The 22720-nt window shown below is 51.9% G+C and overlaps 1 protein-coding gene across 4 annotated transcripts; it reads right to left on the minus strand.

The window, feature by feature from the left end:
* Nucleotides 1-304: 304 nt before the first annotated feature.
* ZNF746 (zinc finger protein 746) lies at nucleotides 305-21702 on the minus strand. 4 transcript variants are annotated; one of them, XM_061166029.1, is made up of 7 exons: nucleotides 21638-21702; nucleotides 18334-18633; nucleotides 18129-18210; nucleotides 16487-16600; nucleotides 5246-5437; nucleotides 4331-4456; nucleotides 305-2975 (listed from the first exon to the last, which is right to left on the minus strand). In XM_061166029.1, the coding sequence occupies exons 1-7, from the start codon at nucleotides 21659-21661 to the stop codon at nucleotides 1924-1926; spliced, it is 1890 nt and encodes a 629-aa protein (XP_061022012.1). In that variant the 5' UTR covers nucleotides 21662-21702; the 3' UTR covers nucleotides 305-1923. The 4 variants fall into 4 exon arrangements, with proteins under 4 accessions (XP_061022012.1, XP_061022011.1, XP_061022010.1 ...); XM_061166028.1 differs by having other exon boundaries at nucleotides 305-2978; XM_061166027.1 differs by having other exon boundaries at nucleotides 18129-18249.
* Between the last annotated feature and the right edge of the window lie 1018 nt (nucleotides 21703-22720).

Consider the following 22720-nt stretch of genomic DNA (forward strand, 5'->3'; position numbering starts at 1 on the left):
CAATTTTTTTTCTTCCCATCTTCATGTACATGGTATCATATTATATTAAACTCAATGACAAAAACCATGACTATATCCTGAAGCAAAGGGACTGGATGTGGCTTTACTTTCTCTCGGATGTCAGTTTTATCTCCATAAAGCCAAACTTCTCTGGATTCTCCCATCCCAGCTCTCAGGAACAGTTGCCTCCCTGGGCCCACTGACCCTGAGCAGAAGGACGGTACAGAAGAAGTTGACCGCGGGAGATGCATGCAGAGGCACCAGCGTCAAAGACCAGGTTTAAGAATGGAACCCACCAAACCGCCTCGGTGCTGGTTAGGTTTTATTTTTAACAGGATGTCTCCTCTTCATTTTTTTTTTTTTCAAAATATCAGTTATATCAATATTAGAAGTGTAAACAGGTACAAAATATACAGTACATAGAAACAATTTTCTTAACTAGTCTATTGCCTAATAAAAGTACACACAAGGGAGCTGAAAGAACAGGAGCCGTGGTCTCCCCGTCCTCACTGGGAAAGGAGATCCTGGTGGGGTCAAGGAACCAGCGTCTGCCTCAACAAAACCGGAATGGATACTCGTGTGGCAGGGACAGGGTTGGGGTGGGATCAAGAAACCTGAGCCCATTTCTAACTCCACCTTCTTTTAAGATGCCAGCCAGCCAGGGGGCAAGCAAGCCCTGCCTCGGTCCCTGGGGTGGGAGGGGAAGGAAGAGCAACCACCGGTCACAGAGGCTGCAGCTCAGCTGAAGTGTGAGGCCTGACCACTTCTGGCTCGGGCAGTTAGGGGGCAAATCTTTTAAGAGGGCAGCGCGAAAAGCTGTCCTCCCCCAGACTGCTGGTCCAGGATGAACCGCGCGCCGAGGCTGACCCGAGGCTCGTGCCAGCTGTCTGCACTCACTGTGCACACGGAGGCAGGGCGCGAGAGGCTGAGCTGAGTCCCCCCTCGGAGTTAACTTTCTGCCTCCTCTCTTACGGGAAAGGATGCTCCTCTGGGTGCTTCACTAGGTCACAGGAACGATCAAATGAGATTCGGAGCAGAAGCGTTTGGACCGGGAGAAGACACCACACGAGGAGAAAAGGAAGCATCCGGCTGGAGCGGAGGACGGCAGCCCCCATGGGGGGCTCGACAGGCCAGGCTCTGTGGCCGGCTCTGCTCCCGCCACCCTCCACCCCGTACCCCCCGCCTCACCTCTGCAGCCCTACCGCTGTCTTCAAACAGCCCTCCATCACGAGGCCCCGAGTCACGTGCGCCCCAGGGCCATGGGGCGGCAGGTGCCCACGGCAGGGCCGGCACTTGGGCGGAGGGCCTTTACAGGTGCTGGGAGACGCCGGGCCACTCCGGCTCAGTCGTCCTTGCGCCCGAGCTGCGACTGGACGTCCACGGCGCCCTGCTGGCCCCAGGCAGAGCCGGGTCTCCACTCCCCTGGGGCTGTGTGCGCGCTGAGACCGGCCCGTCCCCCAGGGGTCACTGGGGCCAGGGAGGTCCGAGTGCCTCCTCGCCCACATCCCCGGCCAGCCAAGCTCCCGGCGGCTCTGTCAAGACTCCGTAAGGACACAGCCCACAACACACACGCAATCCAGAAACCAAAGGTACACTGTTAAAAGTTTAAACTGGTGCTACTACTATTTTCCAGCTTTGTCTTCCAAGAATTTAAAAAAAAAAAAGTTTCGTAATTAAATTACTTAAGATTCTATGCTGCTCAGTTTCACAATCAGAGAATTCTACTTTGTTTAGAGGTGGAAGCTGGGCCGTCTGGGAGTTTCTCCTGCTCCAGTGAGCAGTTCGGCAAATCGGAATCTGGTGTCCCCTCCAGGCGCTGTCTGTCCGGCTTCGAGGCTTTGCGCACGCCGCCCGGCCATCTGGAGAGGCGACTCTTTACACGGGGGCCTGCTGGGGCCTGAGGGCTGGGCGGCCGCGCGGGGCTCAGAGGTCCCCACCGTCGGTAGGCCCCAGGACACTCAGGCCACAAGTCCAGTCGGTCACGAGGTCCGTGGGGGCCAAGGGTCCTTTGGCGGCGGGGCTCTTGAAGGGGTCGGGGGGCGCGGGGGGCAGCGGCGGCAGTGGCTGGCCGCGGGCCGGCTTGGCGCCGGCGGTGTGGTTGCGCTGGTGCTTGCGGAGGTGGTCCTTGCGGATGAAGCTCTTGCCGCACACGGCGCAGGCGAAGGGCCGCACGCCCGTGTGCGTGCGGTAGTGGTCGATGAGCTTGGAGCGCTCGGTGAACCGCTTCTCGCACTCGGTGCAAGGGAAGGGCCGCTCGCCCGTGTGCAGCATACGGTGCCGGATGAGGTGCGCGGGCCGCGTGAAGCAGCGGCCGCACTCGCCGCAGCGGAGGCCGCTGCCGTCCCGTGCGCCGCCTGCCGCCCCGGGCACCCCGTCGGGCTGGCCCCCGCAGCTGCGCTGGTGCGCGCTCAGGCTGACCTGCAACTGGAAGCTCTTCCCGCACGCGGCGCACGTGAACGGCCGCCCCCCTGGGGGCGCCGCCGGGTGCTTCTTCAGGCCTGGCTTGTGGCCGAAGCCTTTGGTCCGGCCAGGGTATTTACAGGGGTCGTTGAAGGGTCTCGGGGCCTGGCCGGGGTCCAGCACGGCCTCTCCGTTGTCGGAGGAGGAGAAGGGCAGCCCCTCGGGCCCGCTCCTCGGGTTGAGGCCCGCGGGAGGCTTACACCTGAAATTCCAGCCCCACCGGACCCCCCCGAAGAGCCAGTCTCCTGGAGGGGTCTCGTCCTGGGTCACTGCGGGGCTGGGATCACCCAGGTCGCGCTCGGGCCGGGTAGGCTCTCTCAGCCCCAGCACAGGGTCCTGGCTGGGGAACGAGCTGCCCTGGCTCTCCCAGGCTCCCTCCTGGACAGGACTGGGGAAGAACCTTGTGGCCTGGCCTGGTCCAAACAGTGTCCCGTGGGCTTCTAGGTCAGTAGGGTGCACTGGTGTGGCCACCACCTCTTCTTCCTGGACTTCTGTTTTTATCACAATTTTTACATCTGCTGAAAAAGACAGAAAGACCAGGTATCATTCTGTCCCCCTTCCTGCTTCGAAAGGGAAGATCTGATACTTTCATCTGGATATTCAGCCCCACTACGGCCACTCTGAGCCCTAATCTTCAAGCCTCAGGATCCAGTTCAGCAGAGGTGCCCCAGGTGGTCAGGCAACTGCCTCAAACTGTGGGTGAGGACATCGTGTTCCAGAACTTTCTCTACAGGTAAAGCAACCATCATATCTGCTTACCTTGTTCTAGAGCCTCCACCACAGGTAAGGAACCATTGCATCTCCTCATTACATCCCATTATCACTTTGGCCAGTAAGGCTAATCATGAAGCTATTCCAAGGAACTGAGACCACTGGTGGGAATGCACAGAGCTGGGCTCAGGCACATCTGAGACTGGACCCTGGCTCCCCAAAGAGCAGCTGCAACTCCTCTGTGAATACCCTTTTCCACAGGGTTGCATGAAGATTAAACCAGGCGGCACATGTGAAAGCACTGAGCATGTTGTTTTCCATGCAGCAAGCATTCAGTAAATGTAGCCAGCTAGCTAATGATAAAAATATTCATGAAACAGTAATGTTTGGTTTTACTTAAATGTACTTGAGTTTCACACTTTCAAGTTTTATATCCGAGATCTAGGCTTTCAGCACAATTTTGGGGTGTTAAAATATGATAGAAATTATTGAAGTAACAGCTAACTAGTTTTCAAAACAGAACAGAAAATTAATACATAAATATGGCAGTTCTTTTGAAAAGACTCATTTGAAAAGACCCTGATGCTAGGAAAGATTGAGGGCAGGAGGAGAAGGGGACGACAGAGGATGAGTGGGTTGGATGGTATCACCTACTGGATGGACATAAGTTTGAGTAAGCTCCGGGAGTTGGTGATGGACAGGGAAGCCTGGTGTGCTGCAGTCCATGGGGTTGCAGAGTCAGACACGACTGCGAGACTGAACTGAACTGATGGCAGTTCTTTCCAATTTGAGCTGGTGGACCTCTGTCTTTGGTAGTGCTAATACCTAAGAATTGGTTCCGGTTGGGTTTGGCTTTTCCAGGCCAGAGAGGGGCCAGGATTGCTGAGTGTGGGCAAGAGGTATATATTCTCTCAAGGGATCAGCCTGTCAGGACTGACTGGTTAATAATACAAGAAAGGAACTGTGGGAAACATGGACATTCTCAAGAAAGGCTGTTCAAGTCTAAGAACTTGGAAGGAGAGAAGGGCCAGACTGCACAGAGTTCTCGGATCACTGGCCTCTAAATGCCTCCTGGCTGGCGGGTCGGGCGCCTCAGAGGCAGAGGCGAGCACTTCCGGCTCTCCACGAGCACTTCCGGTCCTCCCGCCATACCCCGTACCTTCTGTGGAGGCGGCCGTGCTGAGTTTCAGCGTCCCATCTGAGCAGGCGGAGGAGGGGTGGTGGGGAGGGAGGTCGGCCTGCCAGGAGGTGGGCGGGATAGTGGTTGAGAAGTTGGCGTGGACGCCTGCAGTGAAGAGAGAGCAGGCGGGCAGGCGGGTGGGTCAGGGAAAGAGCGGAGAGGCAGGTGCCCGGGGACCCCAGCCGCGGCAGCTTTCCCGCCCGAGCATCATGGCCCCGCCTCTCCTGAACCAGCTTTTGCCCCCTTCTCTGAGGCACCAGGAAACGCAGATGTCACTGACTCCTGTCATACAGCACCCCCACCCTTTTTTTTTCTTTAATTTTTTTTGGAGTATAGTTACTTTACCATGTTGTGTTAGTTCTGCTGTGTTAGCAGTGAGTCAGTTATACGTGTACACATACTCTGTCTTTTTCGGATTTCCTTCCCATTTAGGTCACCACAGATCACTGAGTAGAATTCCCTGTGCTGCACAGTACGTTCTCATTAGTTGTCTATTATACATAGTGTATACACGTCATTCCCAGTCTCCCAGTTCATACCACCTCCCCGTCCCTACCCCCTTGGTAACCCTATTTGTTCTCTACCTCCATATAGCCCCTCTTAGGAGGCAGCTGGTGATTTAAATGCTCAGTGCTGGGGCAAGAAGAACAGGGGTGTGGCTGGTGAGAGTGAAGCAGAAAAATACCAGGACAAGAGCATCTCGGAGCCAAGAGGGACTCGCGAGATGTCATCTGCAGCAACCCCTGCCATGAGGTGGGGAACCTAAACTAGTCAGGCTAGATGTTCCAGAGCCCGCAGTCCTGCCGTGGTGCTTCCAGGAACTCCTCCTCCCAGACCTTGCCCTCAGTCTCTACATCTGGTTCCCGTTGTCTGCTCACAGCCTCAGCCACTCACCAGAGGCAGCGTCGGTAGAGACGTCTCCTGCTCCGGAGTCGAGCTGGCTGAGGCCCCATGGCTCCTCCCCGATATCTGGCTGTCCGGCTGCCCATGCCTCCACACCCAGAGCCTGCTGCTCCTGGAGCTGGAGCTCACCTTCTTGCTTGATCTGCATTAAGAGGTCAGGGGCAGGAACTGGGGGCCCTGAGCCTGAGAAAACAGAGGATGCGTGAGCGACAGCATCAGCAGCCCTGGGGTGGACACACTTCCAGCCCAGGAAAGGCACACAGGGCCTTGCAAAGGTCAAAGAGCCTGGTGGGAAGGGAAGGCAGGAGCTCAGAGGAGCTGCGGGGCCTTCTAGGCAAAGCACGAGGTCACATGGTAGGGAGCGCATGGGTCAGGCAGGGAGACAGAACACATGCTCAGGGCTGGATCTCTGGTCCATGAGCAAGGCTGAACTGCACCAGGGAGGTCCTGTTCTCATTTTAAACACACATAAAATCTACCCCCTGTCCCCACAACCTTACCCATACACATGTATGGGCGAGCACAAGAGAAAGAGTCCAGATATACAAGAGTCAAAGGAAGAACACAAAGTCAAACAAAGAGTTTGAGTGAGAAGCCAACTAGAGTTGCTGAAACAGGATGCAGGCCTTAGGGGCTGGGCTTTGATGTCCAAGTGAGGAGACAGCAGGGCTGAGCGGCCTGCATCATCTGGCAGCCATGAGGCTCTGTCCTGTTGGGGAGATGGGGACTAAGACCATCTATGAGGAAAGGCAGGCTATGAGGAAGCTGCCTCTTGTCCAGGGCCATGGGTAGGAAAGCCATCCAGAAGAAATTTTAAAAAATTAGAAACTTCATACTACCCATACGGTGCAGAAGCCCTAAGTTGAGAAATTCACAGAAAAGTTGGCTAAAAACCATGGCAACCCAAGAGAAATCCAAACCAAGGCAAATGCAAACCTGCCCATCAGGGCATCCCCAACAAGGCAGGCCTTCCGGGGCCCCTACTAAAAGACTAAACCTACAAACCAGAAGTGGAGCCAACTGGCACGAGAGCCACAGAGAGAGTGAGCAGAACTCACTCCCACAAACTACAGGAAGAAAAGAATAGATAGAAGGATACAATAGCATATGTATGTTTAAAACAGTCAAAGAAATGAAGGAAGACTCTCTAAGGCAAGGACAGGAAATTATTTTTAAAAAGGCAGATTTGAAAGAGAACCATACAGACATTCCAGAAATGACAAAAGCAGTCACGGGTATGAAAAACTCAATGACTGGCTTAACAACAAAATGAACACAGTTGCAGAGAAACTTAGTGTCTCAGAAGATGGAACTGGGGAAACAGTCCAGAGCACAACACTGAGAGATAAAGAGATAATATCTTCTGTAAGAAGAAAATATCTTCAAAGTGCTAAGGGAAAATCGCTTTCAACTCATTTTATGAGGCTAGTATAATTTTCATGGCACAATTTATACTAGAGAAACAATTTATAAAATCATTTATGAACAGATACGTAAAGATCCTAAATGAAAGAATTACAAATCAAGCCCAGTGATATGTTTTCTTTCTTTTTTTTTTTTTAAAACCTCCCACCCCAAGTCCAGTGATATGTTTTCAAAAAATAAGACAATACATTACGAACAAACTGGATTTATCCTGAGAACTCAAGGAGAAGCTACTCCTGAAAAATGCAGTAACACAACTCACAAACCGATTAATGGAGAAAACCATACAGTCATTTCAACGGACACAGAGGCAACACTCACCTCTAATGTTTCTGTATGACTGGTTAGCTGTGCAGAGGAACTCTTCTCAGTATGCAATATCAAAAATGATGGGTAAAGTGTAAAACCCCCAAAGTTTTTAAGCATGGATGACCTCTAAGAAAGCCTAGATCAACCATGGTAAATTACCAGGCGTTTCCCACTCTCTGCTGGGCTGTGATGGACTGGGCCAACCTGTGAGAAGCCTGGGGCTCAAACAGGATGGGAAGTTGGGCTGGAGACCCCTCACCACCACCACACACATAAACCTGGGCCCAAAGGCAACATCCCCAGTGCACTAAAAAAGGTGAAAACCTGCCCTGTGGAAGGAGCCTGCCCATTCTGGCCTTTGGTCTTGGCTGAATGGAAAGAACAGCCTCCCCGGGGGTTGACACAGCCCAGGTCGGTGCTCAAGGGTTTCTGGTGCCGGGCCTCACACAACAGCGTGACAGCGTGGCCCCAGAACCTCGAGGTCAAGACTGTAGTGACCTGATGACCAGCTGAGGCAAAGATTCTGAGGACAGCATTTTAAATAGCTCTCAGGCATTAAAGAACCCCCAAATATAAACCACCACCTCAACAGGAAAACCAGTCACCTCAGCCCATCAGAAATCATTAGCTGCAGAATACAAACCACAAAGACTGGACATGAAAAACCTCATACACAGAATCTGAAGTTTAATACACTCACAGAAATAAATAGGGGGAGCGAGAGCATAATGAATAAGGGATGGATAAACAGCTGTAACATAAAATAATTGAGATTTATAAACCCAACCTGGAGGTTAAACAACAGAACGGAAATGATTGGATAGAGCGAGGTGAACCAACTAGAAGAAAAGATCAGAAGAGATGTTTCAGAGCTCAGTGAAGGGACAGAGAGGAAGATGGGAAGAGGTCAAAGTTATGAACCAATGTGAACGGTTCCAGAATAGGAAGGCAGAGGAAATGGGGCCAGGCAGTATTCACAAAGACAGTGCTGCAAAACTTCCCAACTGTTGAAAAATATCAGTGATTGGAGCAGGATAAAGAAAGAGAAATTCACAGATAGATACTTTAGTGAAACTGCAGATCACCAAGACTGATATCCAAAAGGCAGGGGAAAAAAGATTACCTGCAAGAATATTGGCTAGCAAATCATCTTCAAAGGGCTAAGAGAAGCTAACAGTCAAACTAGAATTACGTCCTTAAAATGTAGAAATGGAAGAAGGACATTTTCAGGCACATATAAACACGTATACAAACCCACACAACAGTTTTTATCATCACCAGATCCACACACACTCACAAATAACAAGTGTGTATTTTAGAAGATAAACATCTCCAGATTATTTCTAAAAGAATAGAAACAATACATAACTTCCAAACTAATTAAAAATAATAGAAGGTCCTATAACTATTAAAGAATTTATATAGATAAAAATCTCCCCTAGAAAGAAAAACATTCAAAGAATAGATAACTCCAATATTACACAAACTCTATGAGCAAATTAAAAAAAGAGGGAATGCATCATAACTTTTATCTTTAATATCAAAACCAGACAAAGCCAGTCCGAGAAAGGAAAAGTATAGGCCAGGCTCACTCATGAAGAAAGATTCCAAAATTCTAAACAAAATACTTAGCATACTAAGTCTAGCACTGTTTATAGAGGATCATGAGTAACTTAGACTTTTCCCCAAGGTTGCAAGGTTGGTTCAACATTAGAAAAATAATGTAATTTACCATTCTAGGAGGTTAAAGAAGAAGAATCATATAATTGTCTCTCTTTGCAACCCCATGGATTGTAGCCTGTCAGGCTCTTCTGTCCATGGAATTCTCTAGGCAAGAGTACTGGAGTGGGTAGCCATTCCCTTCTCCAAGGGATCTTCCCAACCCAGGGATCGAACCCAGGTCTCTTGCATTGCAGGCAGATTTTTTACCATCTGAGCCACTAGGGAAGCCTATAATCATCTCAATAGATACCAAAACAGCATTCCATAAAAAATCAGCAGCTATTCTTGTTAGAAATATCTAGTCAACCAGAAATAGAGAAAACTCTTTTAGCCTGATAAATGACACTGATCAACAAAACCTTTAACAAATATTAGACTCAGTGTGAAAAGTCAAAAAGCATCTTCTTTAACATCATGAACCAAATGGACACCTGTTGTCATCACTTCTGTATAAGAATTTTCTGGGAGTTCTCAGCCAGCACAAAAAAACAAGAGAAAACTAAACATAAGGGTTTGAAAACAAACAAAAAATTCATATTACTCATAGGGGATATGATGATCTTTTTGGAAAACCTGAAAATCATCAGACAATTATTAGAAAAGTTATTAGGACTAATGAGAATTTAAGCAAAGTTCTTAGAAATATCAATAAAAGACAACTGCATTTTCGTTTACTCCTAGGGTTTTAAGGGAGCACAGCAATCACCATTTTTCTTCCCTGTCATGGATCTTAACAATCAGAGAACTAAAACCCAAGAGGAAGCTGGTGAGGATAAACTCTTCTTATAACTGATAAACAGGGATGCAGCTTTTATCTGTGGCAAGAGGGGTCCTCAGTACTGGCCCTGGATCAGGAAGTCACTTCCTGGACCATGGTGAAGGAGGCTTTCCCCAGTACAGCAGCATGTCCCTGGGGGCGGCCTGCTGCCCAAGGGAAAAAGGGTGGGCAGGGACTGTGCATGTCCAAGCCCTGCTCCCAAACTCCCGACAAGGTGCGTCCCTGGTGGGATGCCTAACTGTGTGGGAGACACTGAAATGTTACATAACCGAGCCCTGTCAGAGGAGAAAAAGCACTGGGAGAGGGTGCTCCCTTACCCCATGACCCCAGCACACACCAGCAACAAACAGAAAATGCACCTTAAAAAAAGGCACCACCAACAAAGTCGATTCAAAACATGCAAAGAATGGAGGAATAGGAGATATAACGAAAAACGTTACAAAACTTCGCTGAGACGTTACAGACGAGATGCATGGAGGGACTTAACGACCTTCACAAATAAAACCCTTGATGTAGTAAAAAGGTCAGTTCTCTCCAAAATGATTAATAGAATGAGTGCAGTTCCAAACACAATCCCAACTGGATTTTTCATGGAATTTGAAAAAGCAATAGGACATTTACCTGAAAGGACAAAGGAAGCCCAGAGTGCCAGTGAAAAAGTACCAGGGTTCCAACCTCCTGTGGCCATAAAAGTCTGTTCTGGATGGATTAAGAACTTGACCATGAAAGGCAACATTTTAGAAGAAAAATAAGATGGTGTATTATGACCATGAGGTAGGGGAAATTTTCTTAAGACATAAAAAGGACAAACCGTAAAGGTTAAAAATCAGAAAGTCCAGGTATGTTAAAATAAAAAGCATCTGTTCTTTAAAGTGAAAGTGAACTCTCTGAGTTGTGTCTGACTCTGTGACCCCATGGACTGTAGCCTACCATGCTCCTCTGTTCATGGGATTTTCCAGGCAAGAATACTGGAGTGGGTTGCCATTTCCTTCTCCAGAGGACCTTCCTGATCCAGGGATCGAACCCGGGTCTCCCACATTGTAGGCAGATGCTTTACCATCTGAGCCACCCGGGGAAGTCTACTGTAAATGGAGAAGATATATATATATATATATATATATATATATATACAGCAAAAAAATTAATATTCAGAACAGTAAAGAACTCTTATAAATCAATATGGAAGGGGAAAACAAAAGTGCACAGAAGGCATAGGGCATTTTATGGAAGAGGAAAGATAAGTGGCCCATAAACAGAGGATATAGTGTTCAATCTCATTAATTAGGAAAATACACATTTGAAACTATAAATTTTAAACCATTTCACTGCCACCAGATGGGCAGAAATTAAAATGGACGGCATAACGGGGTGCACTACTGCTTCAGAGCACAATGAGACGTTACCGGAAGAGCCGAGTGTGCACTTTCCTACAACCCAGCAGTTCTGCTGCCCAGTCTCTACCTTGAGAAACTCTTACACATGCGTAAGACTTTCCACCACAGCATTGTTCCTGAAAGCAAGAAAGTTAGAAACAGCACAAACACCCATCAACAGCAGAAGGAAAAGACGCATTGTGTGCTATATTCAAAAATACAAACTATAAAGTGGTGGAAATCATGAAAAGGAATGAACTACAGCTATACTACATCAACGTGGATGACTCTCAAAAACATAAAAGTCAAATGAAAAAAGCAAGCTAAAGAAAAAAAAAAATATATATGTATATATATATATATAGAGAGAGAGTATGATCTCATTCATAGAAAGTTCAAAAACAGGTTAAACAATGTTGCTGCTGCTGCTAAGTCACTTCAGTCGTGTCCGACTCTGTGCGACCCCATAGACGGCAGCCCACCAGGCTCCCCCGCCCCTGGGATTCTCCAGGCAAGAACACTGGAGTGGGTTGCCATTTCCTTCTCCAGAGCATGAAGTGAAAAGTGAAAGTGAAGTTGCTCAGTCATGCCCGACTCAGCGACCCCATGGACTACAGCCCACCAGGCTCCTCCATCCATGGGATTTTCCAGGCAAGATTACTGGAGTGTGTTGCCATTGCCTTCTTCTAAACAATGTCACTTAGGAATATATACACAGGTAATAAAAAGGCAAAGAAAAGCAAGGGACTGATCTCAGAGGTCTGCATTTCTGTTTATCTGTGAAGCGTAAGGGAGGATGTGGCATCTGGGAGGGACAGTGGGTACCGGAAGGTTGGAAGATTCTGGTTATGATCTATTTCTTATGCTAGAGGTTGGGAATATGGGGGATGTTGACTAATTGTTCTCTCAACTTATGTATTTTATGTTATGTATATTTATTCTGTATGTGTTTTTTATGTTATATAATACACAGTAACAATGTATGAAAGAAATAAAACAATATTTAAAAAAGAAGCATTTGGTATAATATGACAAATTTGTTCAGGATTAAAAACCGTAGCTAGAAGTGGAAGGAAACATCTTTAATAGTTATCTTGAAAAGTCTACGGCCATTCTGACTCGTGCAAGGTGATACCTCATTGTAGTTCTAATTTGCATTTCTCTAGTAATGAGCGATGTTGAGTCAGTCCTAATGAGGTGGATGAACCTAGAGCCTATTATACAGAGTGAGTCAGAAAGAGAAAGACAAATACTGTATATTAACGCATGCGTATGGAATCTAGAAAGATGGTACTGATGAACCTATTTGCAGGGCAGCAATGCAAACGCAGACATAAGAGAAGAGACCTGTGGACACAGTGGGGGAAGGAGAGGGAGGGACAAGTTGAGAGAGAAGCATGGAGACATACGTGGGGGTTCGCTGTGTGACACAGGAGCTCAACCTGGTGCTCTGAGACAACCTAGAGGGGTGGGGTGGCGAGGGTGATGGGAGGGGGTTCAGGAGGGAGGGGACATATATATGCTCGTGGCTGATTCATGTTGATGTATGGCAGAAACCAATACGATATTATAAAGCAATTATCCACCAATTAAAAAATAAACAAAAAGCCTATGGCAAAAAAATGACCCTAAATGCTGAAACTCGACAGACAAGGATGCCAGCTATCATGGCTGCTATTAATATTTAACCATGTCCTATACCCACTGAAAAACCAGAAAAATAAAATTAAGAAATTTGCAAAAGAAGAGGTAACTTTTGTGCTATCCATGGATGGCACAACTGTCTATATAAAAAAACCTGAGAATCTAAATTGACAAGTCATTAGACGTAATGAGAGGTTGAGAAAATGTTTTCTTTCACTAAACAGAGTCAACGGCATAAGTGCACACCTGCAACAACTATTTAAAACATGTAATTAATTTAAAAATCTCATCCACAATAGAAACAACGATCAGGAGAAAAGCGTTAAAGCCTTATGCCGGCGCACGCAGAAGGCGACAATAAACAAGTCTTCCTGTGGATAAGGGGACTCCGTATTGCAATGACAGGAGTTCTCCAGGAGTGAAATTATAGTGGAAATGCAATTCCAATCAAAATTCCAAGAGGATTTCTGAGAACTTGACATAAAGATTCTGAAATTCATATAGAAGAACAAAGGTTCAGGAATAGCCAAGAAAAGTTTAGAAGAACAAGTAGGGAACATGTAGTCTACTAGATTTCAAGGTTTATTATGAAACTAAAAACAGTGAGAACTGGTACAGAGATAGAGACAGAAGAAATGAGTAAAGACACAAACGGTGCGTGCATATATGGAAATCTGGTTCATGATGGAACAGACATTACACATGGAGAAAAGGAAGAATATCCAGTGAACTGTGCTGGAAAATCAGATGTCTTATGGGGAAACTTCTAAAAAATTCTCCCTTCCAATCTACACAAATATGAATTCTAGTTGGATTAAAGACTTTAAAGGGAAAAGCAAAACTAGAGGGAGGCAGGAAAGGATATTTTAAGGCAGAAAAAGCACAGATCGTAAAGGCAAAGACTGGCATTAATGACTCTGCCAAAAATTAAAACTCCTACCCAAGGACTACAAAGTTAAAAGACCTGCTACGCCTGGGAGACGATAATCCATAATGCAAATAACAGATAAAGGGTTCATATCCAAAACTATATAAACAGGTCCTGAATCAGTAAGATAATGAAAAACAGAAAAAGATAATTCACTGGAGAAGAAACCAAATAACCATCTGAAGAAGGGGCTCAGCTCTACTCACAGCTGGGGAAATGCAAATTAAAACAAGATACCATTTCACTTCCATCAGACTGGCAAACATCTAACTCTGAAACGTGGGCAAGGAAGTAAGAAGACAGGCACCCGCAAGTGCTGGGGAGCACGGACGCCCACGTAACCACAGGGTGGGTGATCTGTGGTTGAGGGCAAGGCAGAGGTGCGGGCCGGCATGCCCTTCCTGCTCTGCTCCCTAGAGGAACACCAGCACCGGACACAGAGATGCCTTTGAATGTCCACTCGACTACAACTTGTGACGGTGAGAAATTAGAAACCACTCACGCGCAACTCAGGGGAGGGATGGATAATAAGTTGAGATATAGTTGCTTTTGGAATACTGAGCATCCATTTTAAATGAATGAACTTGATTTATATGCATCAACAGAGATAAGTATGAAATACAGAGTACTGATAGATATAATGACATTTATGTGATGTTTTCAAGATACACAAAACCATATTCTGTATTGTTTATGGCTACATATATACATAATAGAAGTTTTAAAATGTGGATAGAGAGGAGAGACATCGACTTTTGGAGAACTGGTTACCCTGGGGAGGAATGAGACTGAGAGATCTGAAAAGGAATTTAGATTATATCAGAAATATATTATTTCACACACACATACAAATGATGAAACATGGTACACGTTCAACAAATATTAAATTCCTACTCTGTGCTATATATATATACTCTGTGCAGTATTCTAGGAGCCCAGAATGATTATATGAACAAAATCAATAGAAGTTCTTATCCTCTTGAGATTTATATCCTAACGAAGGTGGGGGTGGTTACCAGACAAACAAATCTATAAATATGAAACATGTATCTTCTATAAATACGAAATATATTGTATTTCTACATACGTAATAGTATCTTTGTCCCCATAAAATCCGTGAATATAAAATAGTATCTGGAGAGCACGCCTGGCGGAAGGCAGGTCCAGGTGCAAGGCTCAGAGCCTGGGCAAGTATGGCGCTCTGGGAGAACAGCACGGAGGCTGGGGCAGGGAGCGGGGGCCTGCGGGAAGAGCCTGAGGGTGCGAGTCGGTGGAAAGCCAGCAAGGCTGTCTGCCGTAACACGGGAGAGCAGACCCTGGAGGGCCAGGAAGATGGGCAGGAAGTACCTGCCATAGGCTACGCAGGAAACCAGGGGCCTGAGAATCTCAGGCAGTGCTAGCAGGGTTTCCCCGACGGGGCGGACGGGTGTGGATGAGGGTCAGAGATGACCCTGGGTTTGGGGCTGCAGCGGAGGATGGAGGCTGCTTGCTGCCGGAGGGAGCGCCTGGGAAGAGCGGGTTTTGATGGCGGACAAGGAGCTTGGCGAGGCACGTGTTCCAAACAGGACGTCCGTCAGCTGTCCACGGGGACACGGACCCCACAGAGTTCAGGGGAGAGGTCTCAGTGAGAGCACCCGCTGGGATGACAGGGTGTAGATGCTGGGGGGGGGCGCACTAAGGGCACCCCAATGATGATAGGTCAGAAAAGGGGGGGGCCCGGCAATAGCAAAGGAGAGGCAGAAGGAAAAGCAGGAGAAGCACCCCTGGTGCCCAGTGGAGGGGAAAGGTGCTTGCTGGGGACTGAGTTCCACAGAGCACCACCATGGGAGGACTTCACGGTTGCAGAGAAGTGGAGAGGAGGTCTGTCGAGGGGCTGCACCAAGCCCAGAGACGGGGAGGGTGAGCCAGGGACCAGGCTGGGAGGGGATGAGGGGCCACCTGGCAGGGGTGCCCGCAGACGAAGGTGAGTGCCCAGAGGGGGTGTGATGGGGGGGGTCTCGCCGGAAGCCGCCGCCATTTCCAGGCCCCTATCTCACTCTCTCAGCATGCTGGAGAGGCCAGGGAAGCCTTCCCACGGAGGTCGTCAATGCAATAAAACAGACCTACAGGGACGCTCCCACCCTGGGGGGCAGCTGGCTGCCCATGTGTCCTCACTGTCTTCCCCACCCAGGCAGCACTCTGCTCTTCGTCAAGGTCTCGCTTTCAGCACGGTCCCCGGCACCTGGGAGATTCTCAAAACATGTTTATTGACCTAGGCTGGTGAATGCCTTCTGGGCACAGCCTGCCCCTGGGAAAGGGCAAATCGAATTGTGATAACGGCACACGTGGAAGGCACATTTCATAAATCGCCAACTAAACACATAAGACTGTTTACTAAGACAGGTGTTCAGACAAGAAGGAAAGCCCCAGGCAGGTGGTCCAGACAGACGAGGGGTCTTGGGAGGAGGCCGGCTTGAGGCTGCAGGGGTGGGAGGGTCTCCCTGCTTAAGGACAGACTGTCCCAGACCCCCGGCCCAGCAAGGTCTTCCCGTCAGCCGTTTGGCTTTTCTCATGTGTCCACCTGTCCTTCCCTTAACTTTCAAAGGTGCTGACTGGCCCAGGAAAACCTGAGACCGTGGTGTCGGGTATCCAGATTCACCTGAAATAAATCGGTGGCTCTGGTCGGACTGAAACATGACTAATGGGTCAATGTTCTGTGACTGCTAATGGGTTTCAGTGAAATCTGGTTCTCAGGTGGAGGCAAGGCTGACTCTTTGAAAAGCTATGAATGAACTAAATCCTGTCTTCATGACCTTCTACCTTCCTGTCTGTGTCCTGCTCCCTCTTCCCCTGATCCCAAGCCACGTGCACCATCTCTTTCCTAAATACTAGGTTTGCTACCTGTTTCCTTACTGGGAAGCTGAACGTGCTAAAGGTCATAAGAAAACTCGGGTTTAAAGCATTGCTGTTTTTCCTCGGCTCTCCCTGGAAAGAAGGTCATGCCTGCCCTGGCTGTGTCCTCCCCTGGGTCCATCTGACCTCCTGCTGTCTCCCCAGCCATCCCCACCCCTCACCTGGACTCGGGTCCACGGGAACATCTGGAACCTTGGGGCCAGCGCGACGCCAGCTGCACGGCTCCTTCCCTTGTTCGATCTGGGAGAGGACCTCGGGCTTGGAGATGGCATAGTCTGAGGAAGGACAGAAGGGTTAGCTTTGGCCACGTTCCACTCAAGAGGTGGGGACAGGCAGCCCGGGAAACCAAGGTGGCCTAGAAACCACACCTCTTGATTGGTATAGGCGGCGGCTCTCAAGCACAGGTGAGTCTGTCTCCCAGGGGAAACTGGTCAAAGTCGGAGATGTTTTTTTTTTTCTGAGACTGGGACGGGGCAGCAGCGCCACTGGCATCTGCCAGCAAGAGGCTGATGGCGTCCTACAAGGCCCAGGAAGGTCCCCAAAACAAAGCCTCATCTGGCCCAAGACACGGTGCTGAGCATAAGACACGTTGATATAGGATCTCCGGGTTAAGAAGCAGTTGTTGTTGTTTAGTTGCTAAGCCGTCTGACTCTTTGCAACCCCGTGGACTGTAGCCCTCCAGGCTCCTCTGTCCATCGGATTCTCCAGGCAAGAAGACTGGAGTGGGTTGCCACTTCTTTCTCTGGGGATCTTCCTGACCCAGGGATCAAACCTGCATCTCCTACACCGGCAGGTGGGTTCTCTACCACGGAGCCACCAGAGAAGCCCCTAAGAAGCAGTGCCTTCTGAAAACCAGAACATAACCTCACCCTGTTCCTGCTCCCACCTCACAAGCATGCCTTGTTGCCTTCAGACCTGCGGTCACACAGACACCATCTGAAGAGGTACTAAGTCCAGAAGAAACAGTCCAGGCCCTCTTGGGGGGTATTGCATGAGGGCAGCGGCGGCAGCCCCAGGGTCGGGGAAGCCTCCAGGTACAAAGGCAGCACTGTTTGTGAGAAGTCTGGTCTGCTTGTCTGCTCCTCGATCAAGGCCTCACGTCTCAGTAAAAGACAGCGAGAGCAAAAGCCTCCTCAGACAGGGACTGATCGTACAAGATCTGAGAGTCGGAGGGGCCTTCTCCGCTCCAGGTCTCAGCAAGAGACAGAAATGGCTGTGCTCTCGGCCTGGTTAGGAGAGGGGCTGCCATGCCTCTCTGTTTGGCAACCCGTGAACTTCACCAGGCAAAAGACAGCCTTTGACTCAGTCACCCCGGGCTCAACTTCAGTAAGAGGAGGGAGATAACTGTCCATGGTCGAGGGTCCCAGTGATTTACGTTCCTTGTGATAAAAAACCACCAGCAGGAAGAAAGAGGGTGAGATCTCCCTGTGCTGCCTGTGCTTAGTCGCTCAGTGGTGTCCGGCTCTTTGCGACCCCATGGACTGTAGCCCGCCAGGCTCCTCTGCCCATGGGGATTCTCCAGGCAAGAAAACCGGAGTGGGTGGCCGTGCCCTCCTCCAGGGGATCTTCCTGACCCAGGGATCAAACCCAGGTCTCCCGCATTGCAGGTGGATTCTTTACTGTCCAGGAAGCCCAGGAATACCGGAGTGGGTAGCCTAGCCCTTCTCCAGAGCATCTTCCCGACCCATGAATCAAACTGGGGTCTCCTGCATTGCAGGCGGATTCTTTACCAGCTGCACTACCAGGGAAGCCCTGAGATCTCCTTAAATCACATTTAACCAAGAAATGAATCGCATGCCTTACCCAGGGAGACCAGCGTCTCGTAGTTGCCCCTCATCACGTGCTTGTATAGCTCCTTCTGCCACTCGTCCAGCTTGCCCCACTCCTGCTCAGAGAAATACACGGCCACGTCATCAAAGGGCACCTGGAACCACAGGGTCACGCAGGCTCACCCCACGCCGACGGGCAGGGGCCGCAGGCTGTCCCACCCCCGGTGCCCAGGGCTTACCTTGGGGGCCTCGCTCTTGCTGCCGGGGGGCAGCCGCAGGATCCAGAAGTTCCTGTTCCTCAGCAGGTTCTCCACGTTCTCCAGCCGCCTCTGCAGCAGCCCGTACTCCTGGAGCAGGGTCCCCAGCACGGCCCACTTGCCCTCCAGCTGGTTCCCGAACTCCACGGCTGTCTTCTCACAGTCGGCCAGCTTCTTCTCGGCCATGCCCGTTCGGCCTTCTAGGGAAAGCAAGCGGGCGGCCTGCGATTCGATCTTCCTCTCCATGGCCTGAATCGTGGCTGCCATTGTCCAGGGAGAAATCTTTCGGAAACAGAGAAGAGACCACCATCAATCATTCCACCTGCTGTGTTCCGTGAGCAACCTCTCCCCGAGGCGTCAGGGAGCTGGGCTGGGAAGGGGTAGTAGCGCGCATGGCGGGATGTGGGGGTGTCCAGGCCGGACCTCCGCCTGGGGGGTCAGCTCCTCTGGGTGGGTACCCTCCAGGCCTCTGCAGCCCACCTGTGGAGACCCCAGTCACGGCACTCAGCACCCTGTACAGTTACCTCCTGCCTCCGCCTCTGAAGGCAGTGCTGTGTCTGCTCACAGCACACTGAGGCGCCCACGGAAGGCGCGTGGTGCAAACTGTGCTAGATAAATAGTGACTGCGAGCTACTGGTGTGTTTTAGTGGAGAAATAGTAAACTGCAGGTTTACTAGCGCCCAGCCAGCACCTCCCATCATAACCGCACAGGATCTCTCTATTGACGATGACCTAGCAAAAAACAAAACAGCTGGTTCACTGAAACGACACAAACACGAGCATTGCTCAACTGCTCTTTTAAAAAAGCATCTCGTGTCTCTTTAATAAACACAGAAATCCAGTGACCAATTCCTCTCCACCCTAGGACAATCTAATTTTGTCCCTTTCCCAATCACTACCCCCCTCAAACTAAAAATCATCATGACTGCAAATCTCCCCCCTCCACCCCCAGCCAAGAGTTAAGACTCCGATCCAACACGAGTGCCCTGCCCTGGTGAGACTGACTTTTCCCCTCTGTGTTCCACCCCTCCCAAGGGGAGAATCAGTTTCAGATGTTTTTGGTGCTGCCCCAGGATCAGTGACACACCTTACAGACAGGTGAGGAAGGTAAAACATTCGCCATCAGGTTAGACTTTATATCTGCTGCAACCATCGTAAAGACACGGAGACTCCCCAGTGACCTGCCGGTCACAGTGACCTGCCTGGCACATTTTGCTTTGGGTGGGCTGGACCACTAGACACCCCCTACACACACACACACACACACACACACACACACACACACACACACACACACATCTGAAGGTAGGACCCATGGGTCAGGGAGGAAGACCTGATATTTATACCTTCTGGCAGTGTCTGAGGATCAATGGTACCTTACAACACTCTGAAAATCATTGCTAACCAAATGTCTGGTGACTATCTGCAAAGTTAAAAAGTGACTCATAGGAACCAGTGAGGATTCATTTAGACAGTTGCTGAGAACCAGGACATGGGTGGACACCTCAGAAAACAGTGACAAGACAGTTTGAAAACAGGTTGGAAAAACTGTCCAGAACAGAGCATCCAGGATCCTGGGGTTGTCTGGAAGGCTGCTGGACCGATGACCTCTGACCTGAAGAAGGAAGACTGATCTCAAAGGATGGGGAGGAGCGGGACTGGCAGAGAAACAACTGGATGTGGGCGGGTCTCTTGCTCAAGAGATAGGTGGTTCTGCCCTGAGGCTGTGGGGACCGCGCAAGTGGGCCTGGCACCTTGGGCTGGCTCAGCCCTGCCTCTGAGAGCCAGGCGCCCCTGGGCGCGGGGCCAGGTTTCTTCCCTTCCCCTCGGTCCTCCTCTGGTGACCCGTCGCCGACATAGGGCCCCAACTGCTAACAAGTGTCTTCACTTTATGGCCCAGCTCAGTATCCCCTAAAATCCTACATAACCTTCTCCAAGAGCATCCGACTGCCATTATCATTATCTTCGTGTTGCAAGAAAAGGGCCTTTGCATAAACACTGACCTTATAAACAAAAGCACCGCCCAGTTTTCTGACATTTTAACGGGGGCCCAGGGAGCCTCCTGGAAGGCTTCCACACTATTTGGTGGGAGGAGGCCACTGCTCAAGGCCCTCTCCTCACTGAGGGGTGAGCGGACGACATGGGGCTGGCCTCAAGGCTCCTGATAGGGCAGCGGAAACTCTCCATCTGGGAGCCGATGGGAAGAGAACGGCCAAAGCCGTCAGTGGCTCCCCACCCGGGATGGTGCAGTCCAGGCCCTCACACCCCTTCCAACTCTCCCTGCGGCCTCTTCTCCCCCTGCCTCCCTACCGAAACCGCCTTTTCCAGGCAAACGGACTCCTCCTCGAACACGCCGGCCGGGGCCCGCCTCTCCGTGTCCAAGCCTCCTTCCTATCGGAAAAGCTCCACCGAGTCCGCGTACAGGCTGATGAAACCCGAGCCTTCGCCTGCAAGCCCCGCTCGCATCTCAGCAGCCCAGGCCCGGACGGTGCCCTCCCCTGCCTCTTTCGCCTTTTCCTTCGCCATCACCAAGAGTACCTGTCTGCCTGCCCCGAGGCGCCGAGTGTCCCGGCACACAGAGAGACCCTCTCTTCCCACGCACTTGCCGGCTGTGCGATCCTGGGCAAGTTAACTTCTCTAGGCCTCGGGTTTTTTCATGACAGTGAGGACCTACTCCCCCTCCCCCGCCCCCAGGTTTGCTGCGAGGACAAAATCACGCCTAACGGCTGGTGCCGCGCCTGCCTCTACGAAACCGGGGGGAGCAGCTGTCTTGCCGCCCCGAACCTCCCCCCCACCTCGGGAGCTGGGCGCGCAGAGGGGGACTCGGTGCCTGCGGAGTCGCGGCCGCTCCGGACACCTCCCAGGTGCCACCAGGCCGCTGGGGGGAGCTGGGGGGTAGCGAGCGGTGGGCAGAGAAAGGAGACGCGGGGTGGTGGTGGGGGGCGCGCGCGGAGATGGGGTGGGGGTGGGGGCAGCGGATGGGGCGGGGGCAGGAAGCCCTGGAGGATAGCAGGAACTCGGCGAGGGGCGGCCTGCGGTGCGGGGACGGCCGGTTCCGCCCGGCTCAGGCTCGGCCCGGAACGGGGTGTGTGGGGGGAGCGCCCAGCCGGCGGGCGGGCGCCGTAGGCCCCGGCGGACCCCGCGTCCCGCTCTCCCGGAGCCCCAGGCCCGGCGGCCCGGTCCGGTCCCCGGAGTCCCTCCCTAGGGCCTGCGGCGCCGTGTGCTGGGCCCCGGCCACCCCGGGGGCCCCCGAGTCCGCGCGTCCGTGCGCGCGGGCCGCCCTTACCGGAGCCGCGGCCGCCTCGGCCATGGCCCTGCGCTGTCCGGCCCGGCCCGGAGGAAGTCGCCGCCGCCGCCGCCGCCGCCGCGCGCGGCCCCACGCAGGCCGGCCCCCGGCCTCTCCGCAGGCGGCGCCTGCCCGGCCCCGCCGTCCCCGCCCGCGTCGCTGCGCTCCTCGCTGGCCGGCCCGCGCCCCTCCGCCCGCAGACGCGCCGCCGCCGTCAGCGCCCGGCCGGTCCACACTGCATCCTGGGAGCCGGCGCAGGCCCGTGAGGCTTCCTGGAGGCAGCGCGGCCGCACAGCCCCACCTGCAGCCCGGAGAGGCGAACGGCAGGCGCGGCGCCCGCCCCGCCCCGCCCCGCCCCGCGGCCCGCCTGCCCGCCGAGCCCCCGGACGCTGCCCGGCCAGCCGGCCCAGCGAGTCCCCGACTCCCCCAACCCCCGCCCCGCCGACTTGCCCACACTCCCCCTCACTCCGACCCCCGGCCCCTGCCAACCCACCTACTCACCGGCCACCTGATCCACCGGCCCGCCGATTCCCCGGCTCCCTCGATCTACCGGCCAACTGGCCCGCCACCCCGATCCCCAGATTCCCCGACGCCCGGACCCACCGGCCGCGGCCGGGCGCGCGCACAGAGCCGCCGCCTGGACGCAGCGTCCGACCTGCCCGCGGGGCCGCGAGCGTCTCGGGCTTCGGTCCCCCTGCGCCCCGAGGGGCTCGGCGACCGAAAAGAATCTCCCCGCTGCGGGGACCAGCCGGGCCGCCCTCCCGGTGACCGAGGCGACGGCAGCCGCCCCGGTCTCCCGCCCCATGCCAGCCCCGGGAGGCCCGCGCCGTCTCCCCAGGGGCCGCAGCCACGTCGCCTCTGGGGCTTTGGGTCCTGGCCCCCGCACTCGGGGCTTCTGCGTGGTCACTTCCTCGGCCAGCCGTCCCTCCTGTTCACCTTCGAGTTGAAATGAAAAACGTCCTTCCAGCGATAGGAATATAGCTCACTATATCCCGGTAGGCAGCGCTTGCAACTTTCTCTAACGTCCGGGTGACCTATAAAAATGTTTTTTAATGCAGTGGACAACAGAACACAACACCAATA

This window comes from Dama dama, chromosome 18 (assembly GCF_033118175.1).
Source record: "Dama dama isolate Ldn47 chromosome 18, ASM3311817v1, whole genome shotgun sequence".
Classification (NCBI taxonomy): Eukaryota; Metazoa; Chordata; class Mammalia; order Artiodactyla; family Cervidae; genus Dama; species Dama dama.